At 36.0% G+C, this 14,357-nt stretch overlaps 3 protein-coding genes across 5 annotated transcripts in view; 1 reads left to right on the top strand and 2 right to left on the bottom strand.

Annotated features, from left to right (window-relative positions):
- The window catches only part of ZNF571 (zinc finger protein 571), a 183,991-nt gene that overhangs the window by 129,794 nt on the left and 39,840 nt on the right, over window positions 1-14,357 (top strand). The gene's annotated exons all lie outside the window — the stretch shown is intronic.
- LOC132480606 (small ribosomal subunit protein eS4, X isoform-like) lies at window positions 143-934 on the bottom strand. Its single transcript, XM_060084971.1, has one exon. The coding sequence runs from the start codon at window positions 932-934 to the stop codon at window positions 143-145; it is 792 nt and encodes a 263-aa protein (XP_059940954.1).
- The window catches only part of ZNF790 (zinc finger protein 790), a 30,518-nt gene continuing 23,516 nt past the window's right edge, over window positions 7,356-14,357 (bottom strand). For all 3 annotated transcript variants that reach the window (XM_060084843.1, XM_060084844.1, XM_060084842.1), the window contains one exon: window positions 7,356-11,418. In XM_060084843.1, the coding sequence (XP_059940826.1) occupies window positions 9,740-11,418 (1,679 nt within the window). In that variant the 3' untranslated portion in view covers window positions 7,356-9,739. The remainder of the gene's footprint in view (window positions 11,419-14,357) is intronic.

The raw sequence follows: 14,357 nt of genomic DNA on the forward strand, positions 1-14,357 counted from the left end.
AAAGAAGGAAACTTACAGCTGGTAAATGCTCATGTAAAAAAAGAATAAAAAACATATGATCCAGCAATTTCACTTTTTAAAAAAATGTGGTATCTTTAATTAAGTACGAAGACTTTTCCAATCATGTCACCTAGAGATCATTTTATCCACTGCTCTGTTTGGCCACCAGTCTCTTGTCTCTCTCCTCAGCAGTGATAAGGTGGATACCCTTTCCACGGGGAAGAGAGATCCATGGTTTGTTGCCTTTGCCAATAACGAAAACTTTGCAGAGCTGGGTGGCAAAGCTGTTGCCATTGGCATCTTTCACATGAATTACATCAAAAGAACCAGGATGTCTCTCTTGGTTAGTGATCACACCAATTCTTCCCAGGTTAGCACCTCCAGTCACCATGCACAGGTTACCAGTGTCAAATTTGATGAAGTCAGTAATCTTGCCAGTCTCCAAATCAATTTGAATGGTGTCATTCACCTTGATGAAGGGATCAGTGTAGCACATGGTGCAAGTATCATGGGGCACCAGATGAGGGATTCCTTTTGTCCCCACAAAGATCTTTCTCACTTTGCACAACTTATACTTGGCCTCCTTAGGTGTAATATGATGAATAGCAAAGCGACCCTTGGTGTCATAGATCAGACGAAAATTCTCTCCAGTCTTGTCAATGCTGATGACATCCATAAAATCAGTGGGGTAGGTTATATCAGTGCGGACCTTGCCATCAATCTTAATAAAACACTGCATGCATATCTTCTTTACTTCATCTCCCGTTAGGGCACACTTAAGTCTGTTCCTTAGGAAAATGATTAGGGGGAGACATTCCCTCAGCCTGTGGGGACTCGTAGATGGATGAGGAGCAAACACACCAGTTAGTTTATCCAGCATCCAATGCTTTGGAGCTGATATGCGCTTCAGGTGCTTCTTGGGACCATGAGCCATGGCTATGCTAGGCACGAAAAGAGCCAGCAATTTCACTTCTGAGTGAAATTATAAGTGATGGTTAGGCCATTTATTTATTTAGGAAATGTTTTCAACAAAGAACACTTTTTAAAAATTAATTTTATTATTATTTTTTTGGCTGCATTGCATCTTCATTGCTGTGCACAGGCTTCCTCTAGTTGCAGCGAGTGGGGCCTACTCTTTGTTGTGGTGTGTGGGCTTCTCATTGTGGTGGCTTCCCTTGTTGCAGAGCACAACAGGCTGTAGGTGCGCAGGCTTCAGTAGTTGTGGCATGGGGGCTCAGTAGTCGTGGCTCGTGGGCTCTAGAGCGCAGGCTCAGTAGTTGTGGCACACAGGCTTAGTTGCTCTGTGGCATGTGGGATCTTCCCAGCCCAGGGCTCGAACCTGTGTCCCCTGCATTGGCAGGCGGGTTCTTAACCACTGCACCACCAGGGTAGCCCAGGTCATTTATATTTAATGTAACTAATTACATGTTAGGATTTAAAGTCTGACATTTTATCGTTTGTTTTCTGTTTGTACCCTTTGTTTTTTGTGCCTCGGTTTCCCTGTGTTGTCTGCCTATGGATTATTTGAACATTTTCTTTGGACTTGTATCTTTTGAGTATATCCCTTCGTGTAATTTCTAATTATATATATATAGGATATTATATTATTAGTAATATTATACTACTAATATCAACTTTTACCAGTTCAAGTGGACTGTAGAAACATTACTGTTAGGTTACTTTATACTCTCCCCTTTATAATACAGTTGTCTTAAAACTCACCTTTACATATTTCAAGAACCATATGAGGCAATATTTTCAGACAAACATGATTTAAAAATGTTAAAAGAGGATAGTCTATTATGTGTGCCCATATATTTACCATTTTCTTGTTCTTTCTTCATTGTTAATGTTCCAAGTTTTCTTCTGTTATAATTTTCTTTTTGGATAAATTTCTTTATGCATTTTTTAGAGCAGATCTGGTGATATATTCTGATTTTCCTTCATCTGAGAATGTCAGATATATTACTTTCCTTCCTGAAGGATATTTTTACTGGATTTTTACTGGTTGTAGAATATTGGGTTGAAAGTTCCTTCCTTTTATCATTTTTCTTTTAGATCAAAAAATTTGGGCTACTTCCCTGGCCTTCATGATTTCTGATGAGAAACGCACTGGCATTTGAATGACTGTTGTTCTACAGCAATGGTTCTCAACTGAGAACAGTTTTTCACCCAAGGGAATATCTGGAAATGCCTGGAGACATTTTGGGCTGTCACAACTAAGAGTTGCGACTGGTTTCTAGTGGATGGAGGCTAGGGATGTTGCAAAATAGCCTACAATAATAATATAGTAGCCCCCCACAATAATAATTATTTGACAGAGTTGAGAAACCTTGTTATATAGGTTTCATTTCTCTCTGGGTGCTTTCAAGATTTTTTTTTTTTGTCTTTAGCTTTCAGAAATTTGAATATGGTGTATCTAGATGTGAATTTCATTGGATTTAGTCTATATAATATTTACTCATCTTCTTGAATCTGTAGGTTTATGTCTTTTGTCAATCTTGAGAAGTTTTTTTTAAAGTATTTTAAATTTATTTATTTTAATTTATTTTGACTGTGTTGCATCTTTGTTGCTGCATGCGGGCTTTCTCTAGTTGTGGTGAGTGAGGGATACTCTTCATTGTGGTGCCCAGGCTTCTCATTGCGGTGGCTTCTCTTGTGGAGCACAGGCTCTAGGTGTGCGGGCTTCAGAAGTTGTGGCACACGGGCTCAGTAGTTGTGGCTTGTGGGCTCTAAAGCACAGTATCAGTAGTTGTGGTGCATGGGCTTAGTTGCTCCGCAGCATGTGGGATCTTCCCAGACCAGGGCTCGAACCCGTGTCCCCTGCATTGGCAGGCAGATTCTTAACCGCTGTGCCACCAGGGAAGTTCCAAACTTGAGAAGTTTTTAAACCCTCTTTCTTCAAATATATTTTCAGCTATGCTTTTTCTCCTCTCCTTCTGGGATTCTGATACGAATGTTAGATCTTTCATTGTTGTCCCTAAGGTCTAAGAGCTTCCACATTTTTTTTTCAATCATCTGTTTTCTCTCTGTTGTTCAGAATGGATAATCCCTTTTGATATATCTTCAAGTTAATTGATTACTTTCTTTGTCATCTCCATTCTGCTACTGTGCCCATCCCAGTGATTTTTAAAATTTAGTTATTGTATTTTTCAGTTCTAATATTTATATTTGGTTATTTCTTGTATCTTTTCTTTCTTTCCTGATATTCCCTCTCAATCTTTCTCTCTCATTTGATTCAAGTGTTTTCAAATGCTTGTTGCATTTTTACGACAGCAGCTTTAACTCATTATCAGACAATTACATCTGTTGTTTGTTCCCACTCACATTTAGATTTTCCTGGTTCTCAGTATAAGAATTTTTTAATTGTTTCCTTGACATTTGAAGTATTAGGTTATGAGACTCTGGTTCCTATTTTTGTGTGTTTAACTTTTTAATTAAAACTGTCAAAATGCTTTCCAAAGTGTTTGTATTATTTAAATTCCCATTAGCAATGTATGAGATTCAGTGTTTCCTCATCCTTTGCAACATGTGCTATATTCAGCTTTTTAAATGCTAACTATTCTAATAGGTGGAATAATATTTACTTATGTTTTAATTTGCATTTCTCTAATAACTAATGACGTTGAATATCTTTAGATGCATTTATTTGACATCTATGTCATTTATGTTCTTTGGTTATATATTTGTTCAAATCTTTTGCTCATTTTTAAATTGGAGTATATTATTGGGTTTTGAAAATTCTTTTCATATTAAAATCCTTTATCAAGTATGACTGGAAAATATTTTTCCCAGTTGGTGGCTAACCTTTTCATTTTCTTAAGTGTCTGTTGAAGAACAGAAATTTTCAATTTTCATGAATTATCATATTGTTCTTTAAATTTCAGTATAATGCCCAAGAAATTTTTGCCTAACCCAAAGTTCTATAAGTTTTATGGTTTTAGGTTTTACATTTTATATCTATGATAAATTTTAGTTATTTTTAATATGGTGTGAGGTATAAACCAAAGCTTTTTTGCATATGCATATTCATTTCTTCTAGCACTATTTGTTGAAAAGACCTTTATCCATTAAGCCACCTTTGCACCTTTGCCACAAATCAGTTGTCCATATACATGTTTGAGTCTATTTCTGAACTCTTTTCTGTTCCATTGACCTATTTGTCTATCTTGATTACAATAACACACAATCTTGAATTAGTTTAGCTTTATAATAAGTCTCAAAGTCAGGTAGTCCATGCCCTTCAACTTTGTTATTATTTTTCAAAGTTGTTTTTCCTGTTTTATGTCCTTTGCATGTCCACGTGTATTTTAGAATCAGTTTCCACACACATACACAAAAAGCTAAAAGCTTCCTGATATTCTGGTTGGAATTCCATTTCATCTACAAGTCAATTTGGAAAGAACTGACACCTTAATAGTATGAAGTCTTCCAATCTCTTAACATAGTCTCTCTCTCCCCCCCGCTTATTTAGGTCTTCTTTAAGTTCTCTTGGCAGTATTCTTTAATTTTCGTGGTATATACCTTGCACTTTTTCTACATTTGTCACTAAGTATCTAAGGATCTTGAAGGTGTTCTAAGTGCTATTTTTAAAATTCAAGTTTTAGGTTGTTCATTGCTAGTACATAGAAAATAATTTATGTATACCAATCCTTATCCTGCAACCTCACTAAACTCACTTATTAGTTCTAGTAGCTTTTTTTGTAGATGCCATCAGATTTTTTTCATATATTCACATGTTAATGTAGTTTTATTTCTTCCCTTTCAATCTGGATATTTCCCCCTCCCCCTGCACTGGCCAGAGCCTCTAATACAATGCTTAGTATAAATGTTGAGACCAGACATCTTTCTGTTGTTCCTGGTAGTAGGTCTTTCACCATTAAGTATGATGTTAGCTGTTGGCTTTTCAGATACCCTTTATTGCTTGAGGAAATTCCTTCTTTTCCTCTTAGCTGAGTTCTTCTCATTAATGGATGTTGGATGCCTAATACTTTTTTATTGGATACCAGACATAAATTTTTCCATTAGGTGCTGCATATTTTTGTATACCTATAAATATTTTTTCTTTGTTTGAGATGCCATTATTTGGAAAGTTTGATCCTTTTGAGGTACACTTTTAAGCTTTGTCAGGTGGCCTCAGAGTAGGGCTTAGTCTATGGCAAAATTTCCCCACAACTTAAGTAAAATCCTCTGAGTACTCTACTTGATCCTATGTGAAGTCTCAGGTTTTCCACTCGGCTTTTGAGAGCAGGAATCATTTATTTATTTATTTATTTATTTATTTATTTTATTATTATTATTTTGCAGTATGTGGGCCTCTCACTGTTGTGGCCTCTCCTGTTGCGGAGCACAGGCTCTGGATGCACAGGCCCAGCGGCCATGGCTCACGGGCCCAGCCGCTCCGCGGCATGTGGGATCCTCCCAGACCGGGGCACGAACCCGCTTCCCCTGCATCGGCAGGCGGACTCTCAACCACTGCGCCACCAGGGAAGCCCTATTTATTTTTATAATAAGATCATGGACCAAAAAAGGGACAGAGAGAACATAATCTGCGATGCTGTTAGCAAAGGGAACATGAAATAAGTATCTGAAGGAAATATTAAACATCAATTATAGTCTCAAGACTTGAAAAAAGGAAAACTATAGTAGCTCTATATTCTTTCTTCACTGATTTGTAGTGTGCGTGTGTGTAAAAATTATAAATGCTTACCTCTGTTCCTTTACTTATCAAATTTTCAGAATAAGCTGGTACTCTGGAAAGCTCCATAAAAGGTTCTATCAAAAATCTTTTCATTTTGAATTTGGAAGCAAGCATAGATTTCTCTGTATTTCTCTGTCCTTGAGATATAGCTCTCCTACTACTATGTCAAAATATTTTAACATCATTTGAAATTATTCTTCTTTACATTGTTATGTAATAAGCTGATGGTGAATCAAATTCACTGGTTTTGATATTAGGATTGCTATTTTCCCTTTGCCTTCTTTTTAAAAATAAAAGTCAACATGTAAAGTATCTCCATGGATCCAAAGTAAAAATATAAAACAAGGTTCAACTAAAGATAACTACCTTCCATCCTTGCTCTCTCCCAACTGTTGTTTCACTTTCTTTTTGAAATTATAGGTATATATAGTATTCCTCTCTTCCTTTCACAAATGTTAGAATATACGTATTATATTCCACTTACCTATTTTTTCATTTAACCTATCATGAAGATCACTCTACAGAAGTATACAGCTGCACAATATTCCAGTTACATAAATATGCTAATTAAACCAGTTTATGCTGGACATCTGGATTGTTTCCAGTCTGCTGCATTTATAGTATTTAAAAAATTTTTGTGCATACCACATTTTATAATTTTACCAATGTATCTTTAGGATAGAAGTAAGGGTCTGGGTCTTATGGGATATGCAGAGATTACACATGGACATTGCTCAGTCCCCTCCTGTAAGAGTTGTACTGTTTCACATTTTCAGCAGCAATGTGAGAGTCCTTGTTTTTCCAGTCTTGCCAATAGAATATTTTAATATCTTGTTGGATTTCTGTCCGATTGGTATGAAGTGGTATCTCAATGTAGTGTTACTTATATTCTCATCTCAACTTTTAGGCTCTTTATGGTTATTAGTTTGTGATATAGTTGCAAATATCTCCAGTTTGTAATTTTCCTGTATCTTTGTGAATACTACCTTAGTCCTACAGAAAATTGACTTCTTCCTCCTTATTTCTACTGGATTTTTGATTCATAGTTATTGATATCTCAATTCCAAGGTTATAAAGGAATTCACTCATGTTTTCTCATAGTACTTGTTAAGTTTCTCTTTTTTCCCCCTTTTTGATATTTAGATCTCTTGATTTGCTGGGAGTTTACCCTGCTTTATACTGCCAGGAATTAATCTACTTCTACCCCCTACATTTTATCCAGATGCACTAAGACTAATTATAACAAGTTCTTTTCCAAAATGGTTGTAGTAAAATGGCTCCTGAGAAGAAAGGTGGTTAGGGAAAAACTAAGGGCTTTCTGTCATCTATAAGATAGGCTAGAGAAGACATTACCAATATTCACAAACATATCAGTGGAGTGGAGCTCAAGAAGCATGTACCTCAGGCATTCAAGGAGATCCAGAAATTCACCATGAAGGAGATCGGAGCAGTAGATAATACACTCAACAAGGCAGTCCAGGCCAAAGGAAAACTGAATGGCTCATACTTATCTTTATATGGATGTCCAGAAAGTTCTAAATGTTATTTTTCTCAGTGTACTGGTCACCTTAAAAAAAATTTAGTCAGCATGAATGAAATAACTTGTTTATTAATAATAAAGCAATATAACAAAAAATTTTTCACTTTCCCCATGAGTTGTGAAATTCCATAGAAGACAATAATTCAGATGGAAGTACTGTTCCCTAATACTGTTTCTTTTTTAAAATAAATTTATTTATTTTATTTATTTACTTTTGGCTGTGTTGGGTCTTCATTGCCGTGCACGGGCTTTCTCTAGTTGCGTTGAGTGGGGGCTGCTCTTCATTCCAGTGTGTGGACTTCTCACTGCAGTGGCTTCTCTTGTTGCAGAGCACGGGCTCGAGGCTTGTAGGCTTCAGTAGTTGTGCCTCGCGGGCTCTAGAGCGCAGGCTCAGTAGTTGCAGTGCATGGGCTTAGTTGCTTCGTGGCATGTGGGATCTTCCTGGACCAGGGCTCGAACCTGTGTCCCCTGCATTGGCAGGCAGATTCTTAACCACTGTGCCACCAGGGAAGTCCCCCTAATACTGTTTAAGTACTGTTAAATAACTGAATTATAAACATGCTAAATATATGTACATATATTCACTATTCCTTAATTCATGTAATACTAAAAGGTACAAAGAAAATGCACATAGAATAAACTTATTAAGTACTAAACTGAGAAGGTTACATTTTCATCATATTTTGCTGTTGTTTAAACTGTAGAATTACCACCCATCCAGATCAGAGGTTAAACCTTCTGAGTAAATATCATTTGACTCTCATTTTTTTTCATGTATGTTCATGAATGAAATTATTCTGGAATATGTTGTTCAAGGGCTACATCTAATTTTATTATCAGAATTATGTTACTTAGTCTTTTAGCATGAGTGAATAACTTTTCCATAGGATTTTTTGTTCCTTCAGGGTGTACCCTATACAATTATCTGATCCTCCATTTAAAAAAAAAGTTTTCTTCCAATTAGCCCTTTTTATTTACTCTCAAATTTTAATCATTTAAGATGTTTTCCTAGAAAATAAACTTTACTTTCTATATTTAAAAATTTGTGTCTAATAGTTTATATATATTTACGTGACCTTTAAAAATTCCTCTAAACATGTGGTTGTATCACATTTCTCCTTTCTTATAATGTGGAGGCATTGCCAAAGTCTAGTAAATAATAGTTTTCTTCAAAGAAACATTTTGATTTAAGATAAAAATCCTTCAGTATTGTTCTTTATTCCATGATTTTTGCATTATTTTCATTAAACCTTTCCAGCAGTTCACTTGGAGGCATTTGCTCTTATTCTAGCTTGTTTGAGTAATCATTATTTAACTTGATAAATATTTGGACCCCACAATATGACAGGCACTGTTCTAAAAGCTGGAGATACAGTGGTGACAAGAAATAAACTGCCTTCAGTCTTCTTGGTTTTATACACAGAGCAATTTCCATTGAGAAGTGCTATGTCCACATTCATAGGATTTGATTTATAGGCGTCCCATTATCATTCACATCCAAATTGCCTGTAATTTCACTTTTGATTTACTCATTAATCTGAGAATTGTTTATATATGTAGCACTAAACTTCCAAGAGGTCAGAATTCATTTGGCTATTTTCTAATTTCCAAAATTTAATTGTGGTGAAAAAATGGATTATGCCATTTGGCTTTAGAAATTTGTTAGAAACAAATCTCTTCCAAATGCCTTAAAAAATGCTGAGCACTCAACAACCCCACTTTCATGAAAACCATAAGGCTTTCTTTATGAGTTTTTTTATGTAGCAAATGAAATTAATACTGAATCAAAGCTTTCTTTGCTTCAATCGATTTTACCAGTTTTTCTTCAGAATTAACATTCTGCTGTTCAATAAGATATACATACAGATGGCATATTCGTCTATAATCTCTTAAGGTCTTCCTCTCATAGAAATGGTCTAATACTATTATTAATGATGGTCATTAAGTCATTTAAATCCTCAAACTAATTTAACCCTTACAATCTAATAAGTAAGCAAACACAGAATTAAGTTACTTTCCAAAAAATTAGGAGGTAAGAGGTACTGAAACTAAGACATACCAAATAAGTTGTATGACACAGCTTAAGGCTTTTCCAGATTAATTACAAAACACAAATTCACCTTCGGTGTGATTTTGTGGAAATGCAACAAGATTTAAGTAATGATGGAAAGTTTCCCTAGATGAGTTAGACTTCAGTTCAATGTGCATAATATCAATGACGTGGAGAATCTTTTCAGAATGATTCAGAAGGGATTCACACTATCATCTTACTTGTAGGACTTTACCCAATATTCTATAATTGATAAGCAATCAGTAAAGCTTTCCTCCATTAATATAGATTGCATTAGGAATTCTTTGCTGTTGAGTGTGTTGCGTGCTCTGTCGAAAGGTCTTCCAATATTATTTACACTACGGGCTTTCTCAAAAGAAGGAATGAACTGAGATCAATTAACAAGTCATGAATAAAGACTTTTCCTACATTTTTATATCACAAGATTTCACAAGAGTGAAATAAAGTGAGAGCCTGGAGAAAATGCCCTCTCAAAATCTTTACGTTCATAGGATTTCTCAAAAGTGTAAATACTCTGGTGTTGAGCAAAGCGTGAGTCATGACTAATGGTGTTCCCATGATATTTCCATTGATAAAGATTCTCACCACTGTGAATTTTCTGTTCAGCAAAATAAGAATGATGACTAAAGATCCGGCCACTTTCCTTACATTTATAGGGTTCTGCATCAGTATGAATTTTCCTATGTCGTGTTAGTTGTGAACCCCAGATAAAAGATTTCCCACATTCTTTACATACGTAAGGTTCCTCACCAGTATGTATTCTCTGATGTCGTGTAAGTTGTGAACCCCAGAGAAAGGCTTTTCCACACTCTTCACATTCATATGATCTCTTTCCAGTATGGATTTTCTGATGTCGATTAAGTTCTGAACCACGAAAAAAGGCCTTTCCACATTCCTTACATTCATAGTTTCTCTCACCAGTATGAATTTTCTGATGTCGATTAAACTCTGAACCATGAATAAAGGTCTTTCCACATACCTTACATTCATACGGTTTTCTCTCATTATGAATTTTCTCATGTTGAGCAAGGTATGAGGCCCATATAAATGTCTTCCCACATTGCTTACATTCAAAAGGTTTCTTACCAGTATGAATTCGCTGATGTCGAGCAAGGTGTGAACTCCAGACATAGGCTTTCCCACATTTCTCACATTCATAGGGTTTCTTACCAACATGAACATTCTGATGTCGAGCAAGATTTGAACCACGAATAAAGGCTTTTCCACATTCTTTACATTCATGAGATTTCTCACCAGTGTGAATTCTCTGATGTTGAGTTAGGTGTGAGCCACGAGTAAAAGTTTTCCCACACTCCTTACATTCATAAGGTTTTTCACCAGTGTGAATTCTCTGATGTTTAGTAAGATGTGATCGCTGACTAAAGGCCTTCCTACAGTCATTACATTCATAGGGTTTTTCACCAGTATGAATTCTCTGATGTCGAGTAAGGTCTGAGCCACAACTAAAGGCCTTGCCACATTCCTTACATTCATAAGATTTCTCACCAGTATGAATACGCTTATGGACACTAAGTTGTGAATGAAATCTAAAGGCCTTCCCACATTCCTTACATTTAAAAGGTTTTTCACCAGTATGAATTCTCTTATGACCAGTAAGACTTGAACGCAAACTAAAAGCCTTCCCACATTCTTTACATTCATATGTTTTCTTAGCAGTGTAAACTGTCTGATATTGAGTAAGTTCTGAATCAGGAAAAAAGGTCTTCTCACATTCCTTATCATCACAAAATTTTCCACCAGTGTGAATTAACTGATGTTGAATACAGTCTGTGTCAAAACAAAATGCTTTCCTACACCCTTTAAATTCATTCAGTTTCTTTACTGTATTAAGTCTCTGAAGTAGATTAAAAGTTGTTTGCTGGTTAAATGTGGGAATTTTTTCACAGGTGGGTATAATCTGCTTAAAACATTCTTCCTGGGTTTCCTGTTGTGTTTCAAACTGACCTTTACTTTCCCAATCACCTTTAAAACATAAACATTCAAGGCTATGTTTTTTACAAATTTCCATTATTTCCCACTGAGGTAATCCTCTGTCAAAAATGCCATTTTTTGGTGATGTCTTGGTCTTACACCTGGATTGCGTGTCTGAAAAATAAGAAAACAAATTCATACTGTTTTACTGTTCAAAAAGAACTAAAATTTCCAATGTAGATATAAGAAATAAATCCTGAAATAAATAGAGCAGGGACTTCTCTGGTGGCACAGTGGTTAAGAATCCACCTGCCAATGCAGGGGACATGGGTTTGATCCCTGGTCGGGGAAGATCCCACATGCTGAGGCGCAACTAAGCCCATGCACCACAACTACTCAGCCTGCGCTCTAGAGCCCACGAGCCACAACTACTGAGCCCACGCGCCATAACTACTGAAGCCCATGTGCTCTAGGGCCCGCATGCTGCAACTACTGAGCCCACGTGCTGCAACTACTGAAGCCCGTGAGCCTAAAGCCCGTGCTCCGCAACAAGAGAAGCCACCACAATAAGAAGCCATGCACCGCGATGAAGAGTAGCCCCCGCTCACCACAACTACAGAAAGCCCATGCACAGCAACAAAGCCCCAATGCAGCCACAAAACATAAATAAGATAAAATAAAATAAAATAAATAGAGCATATGAAATGTGAATGGTTTAACAAATTCTGGGCAATACGAAAAAAGGGCAAGAAATAAACAGAAATTTAAATGAACTAAAAAAGCTGAGGCAGGTGAGTAAATATATAAAGTTTTGCTCAGGGACTTCCCTCGTGGTGCAGTGGTTAAGAATCCACCTGCCAATGCAGGGGACATGGGTTTGAGCCCTGTTCCAGGAAGATCCCACATGCTGTGGTGCAATTAAGCCCATGCATCACAACTACTGAGCCCACATGCCACGACTACTGAAGCTCATGAGGCTAGAGCCCCTGCTCCACAACAAGAGAAACCAATGCAATGAGAAGCCTGTGCACCGCAACAAAGGGTAGCCCCCGCTCGCCACAACTAGAGAAAGCCCACGTGCAGCAACGAAGACCCAACACAGCCAAAAAAAATATATATATATATACATATATATATATAAAGTTTTGTTCAGGTCAATTTCATCTGAGGAGTTCAACAACAACAAAAAAATAAGTGCAGGTACTACCCCAATCATGCGATATCAATTTAAAGACTTAAGACTGTTTTACCCAGTATGGTAAATCAACACTTAGCACATGTTAGGTATTAAAAAAAATTTTTTTTTAAATTCTGTAAAAAAACAATACACTACACGTCAAAAAAAAAAAGCCTTCCATCTCTACTGAAATGAGTACACATAATTCTACATTACTTTCTGTACAGATAAGAGGAAACAAAAGCATATCCATGCTAGCTCAGAGAAATGGAATCATACCTACTTACTTATTCTTCCATTTGCTTATGCACATTTAAATACTTTGCCCTGCTCATTTTCTCCACTGTGCCTATTAGTCAAGTCATATTTTGTCAGATGATCCCAACCAAGGTGTTTTTGTTTTATTTCTTGAGTTTACAGTATTGCTCATCCATTCGATTTTATGCTTTCAAGCCCTTTCTCAAGTGACCTTTACCAAATCTCCATGGGATATCACATTTATTGGTAAAATATTTTAGAAGAACAAAGCAAGAAAATACTACAACTGCTACTATTTGAATATGCTGAAGGGCTTATCCAATTTCTACTACTGAAATTGTACTGGGGGGGTTGGGAGGGAGGCTCAAGAGGGAGGGGATATATGTATACACATAGCTGATGCACTTTGTTCTACAGCAGAAACTAACAGAACATTGTAAAGCAATTATACTCCAATAAAAAAAAAAAGAATTTGTACTGGTATTAGCATTTGGCTTAGAGACTGATAGAACATATGACATGTTCTCAAGGTTAAAGTAACAGAGATTGGTATCTAGGGTCTGTCTACAGGGGGTGTCCTAAACATCTCTCATGTTGAGTTATAACTGAAGGACCATAACCTAGGAATGTGGATAAAACAGAGGTAGACCTACACAGGAACTATAGCTCAGTTTCAATTTATCCCAGTGACCAAAGAGGGCAATGGATTGAGATAACAACAAAAATGCTTCAGAACTTGGTAAAAGCAAACAGAAATTCTCTATAAAGGAAGATATCCTAGTGATTAGTTTCACATTTTGCAAACAGTGTCTGGCACGAAATTAAAGAAATAACCAGACAACATGAATATAGAAACTATAGAAACAATAGATAGCAGAAATGCATCAATAAGGATTCTAGATATTGCAGTTACAAGATAGAGTTTAAAAATAATTATGCTCAAGTAGCTAAAACATAAAATTAATCATTTTATCAGAGAACAAGAAACCAATATAGGTCAAAAGAAAAATTCTATGAGAAAAAGACTGGAAAAGTCATAAGAGAAGCATTATGACACAGAAGATTCAGTTAGGAGATTAAACACAAGTGTAAATGGAAACTTACACAGAGAAGAATGGAAGAAGCAGCAATATTTGAAAAGATAATGGCTGAGAATCTTAAAAACAATGTCCATGAACAGGTGTATGAATAAATAAATTACAGCATACCCATGAATGGAATACTACAGAGAAATAAAAAATAAACTATTGATAAACACAACAACATAGATGAATCTGAAAATTATGCTAGCAAAAGAAACAAGGCCAAAAAAGTATACACTGTATAAGTCAATTTATATAAAATTCTAGAACATATAAACTAATCTAGAGTTGCAGAGAGCAAGTTAGTGATTTCTTTGGGATGGAGGTGGAAGAAGGGATGGATAACAAAGGGACACAAGGAAATTTGGCAATGACTGAAGTGTTTGTTGTGTTGATTATAGTGATAATTTCATGGATACACACACATGTCAAAAAAGATCAAACTGTACCTTCAAATACATGGAGTTTATTATTCTACAATTATACTTCGATTAAGTTGTAAAATAAAAATTTTAGGAAACTAAATAAATAAATAAAAGAAAAGAAAACTAAAATCCTAAAGAAAACAAATATAACTTTAGTCACTCTAATTAGGT

This window comes from Mesoplodon densirostris, chromosome 19, assembly GCF_025265405.1.
Source record: "Mesoplodon densirostris isolate mMesDen1 chromosome 19, mMesDen1 primary haplotype, whole genome shotgun sequence".
Taxonomy (NCBI): domain Eukaryota; kingdom Metazoa; phylum Chordata; class Mammalia; order Artiodactyla; family Ziphiidae; genus Mesoplodon; species Mesoplodon densirostris.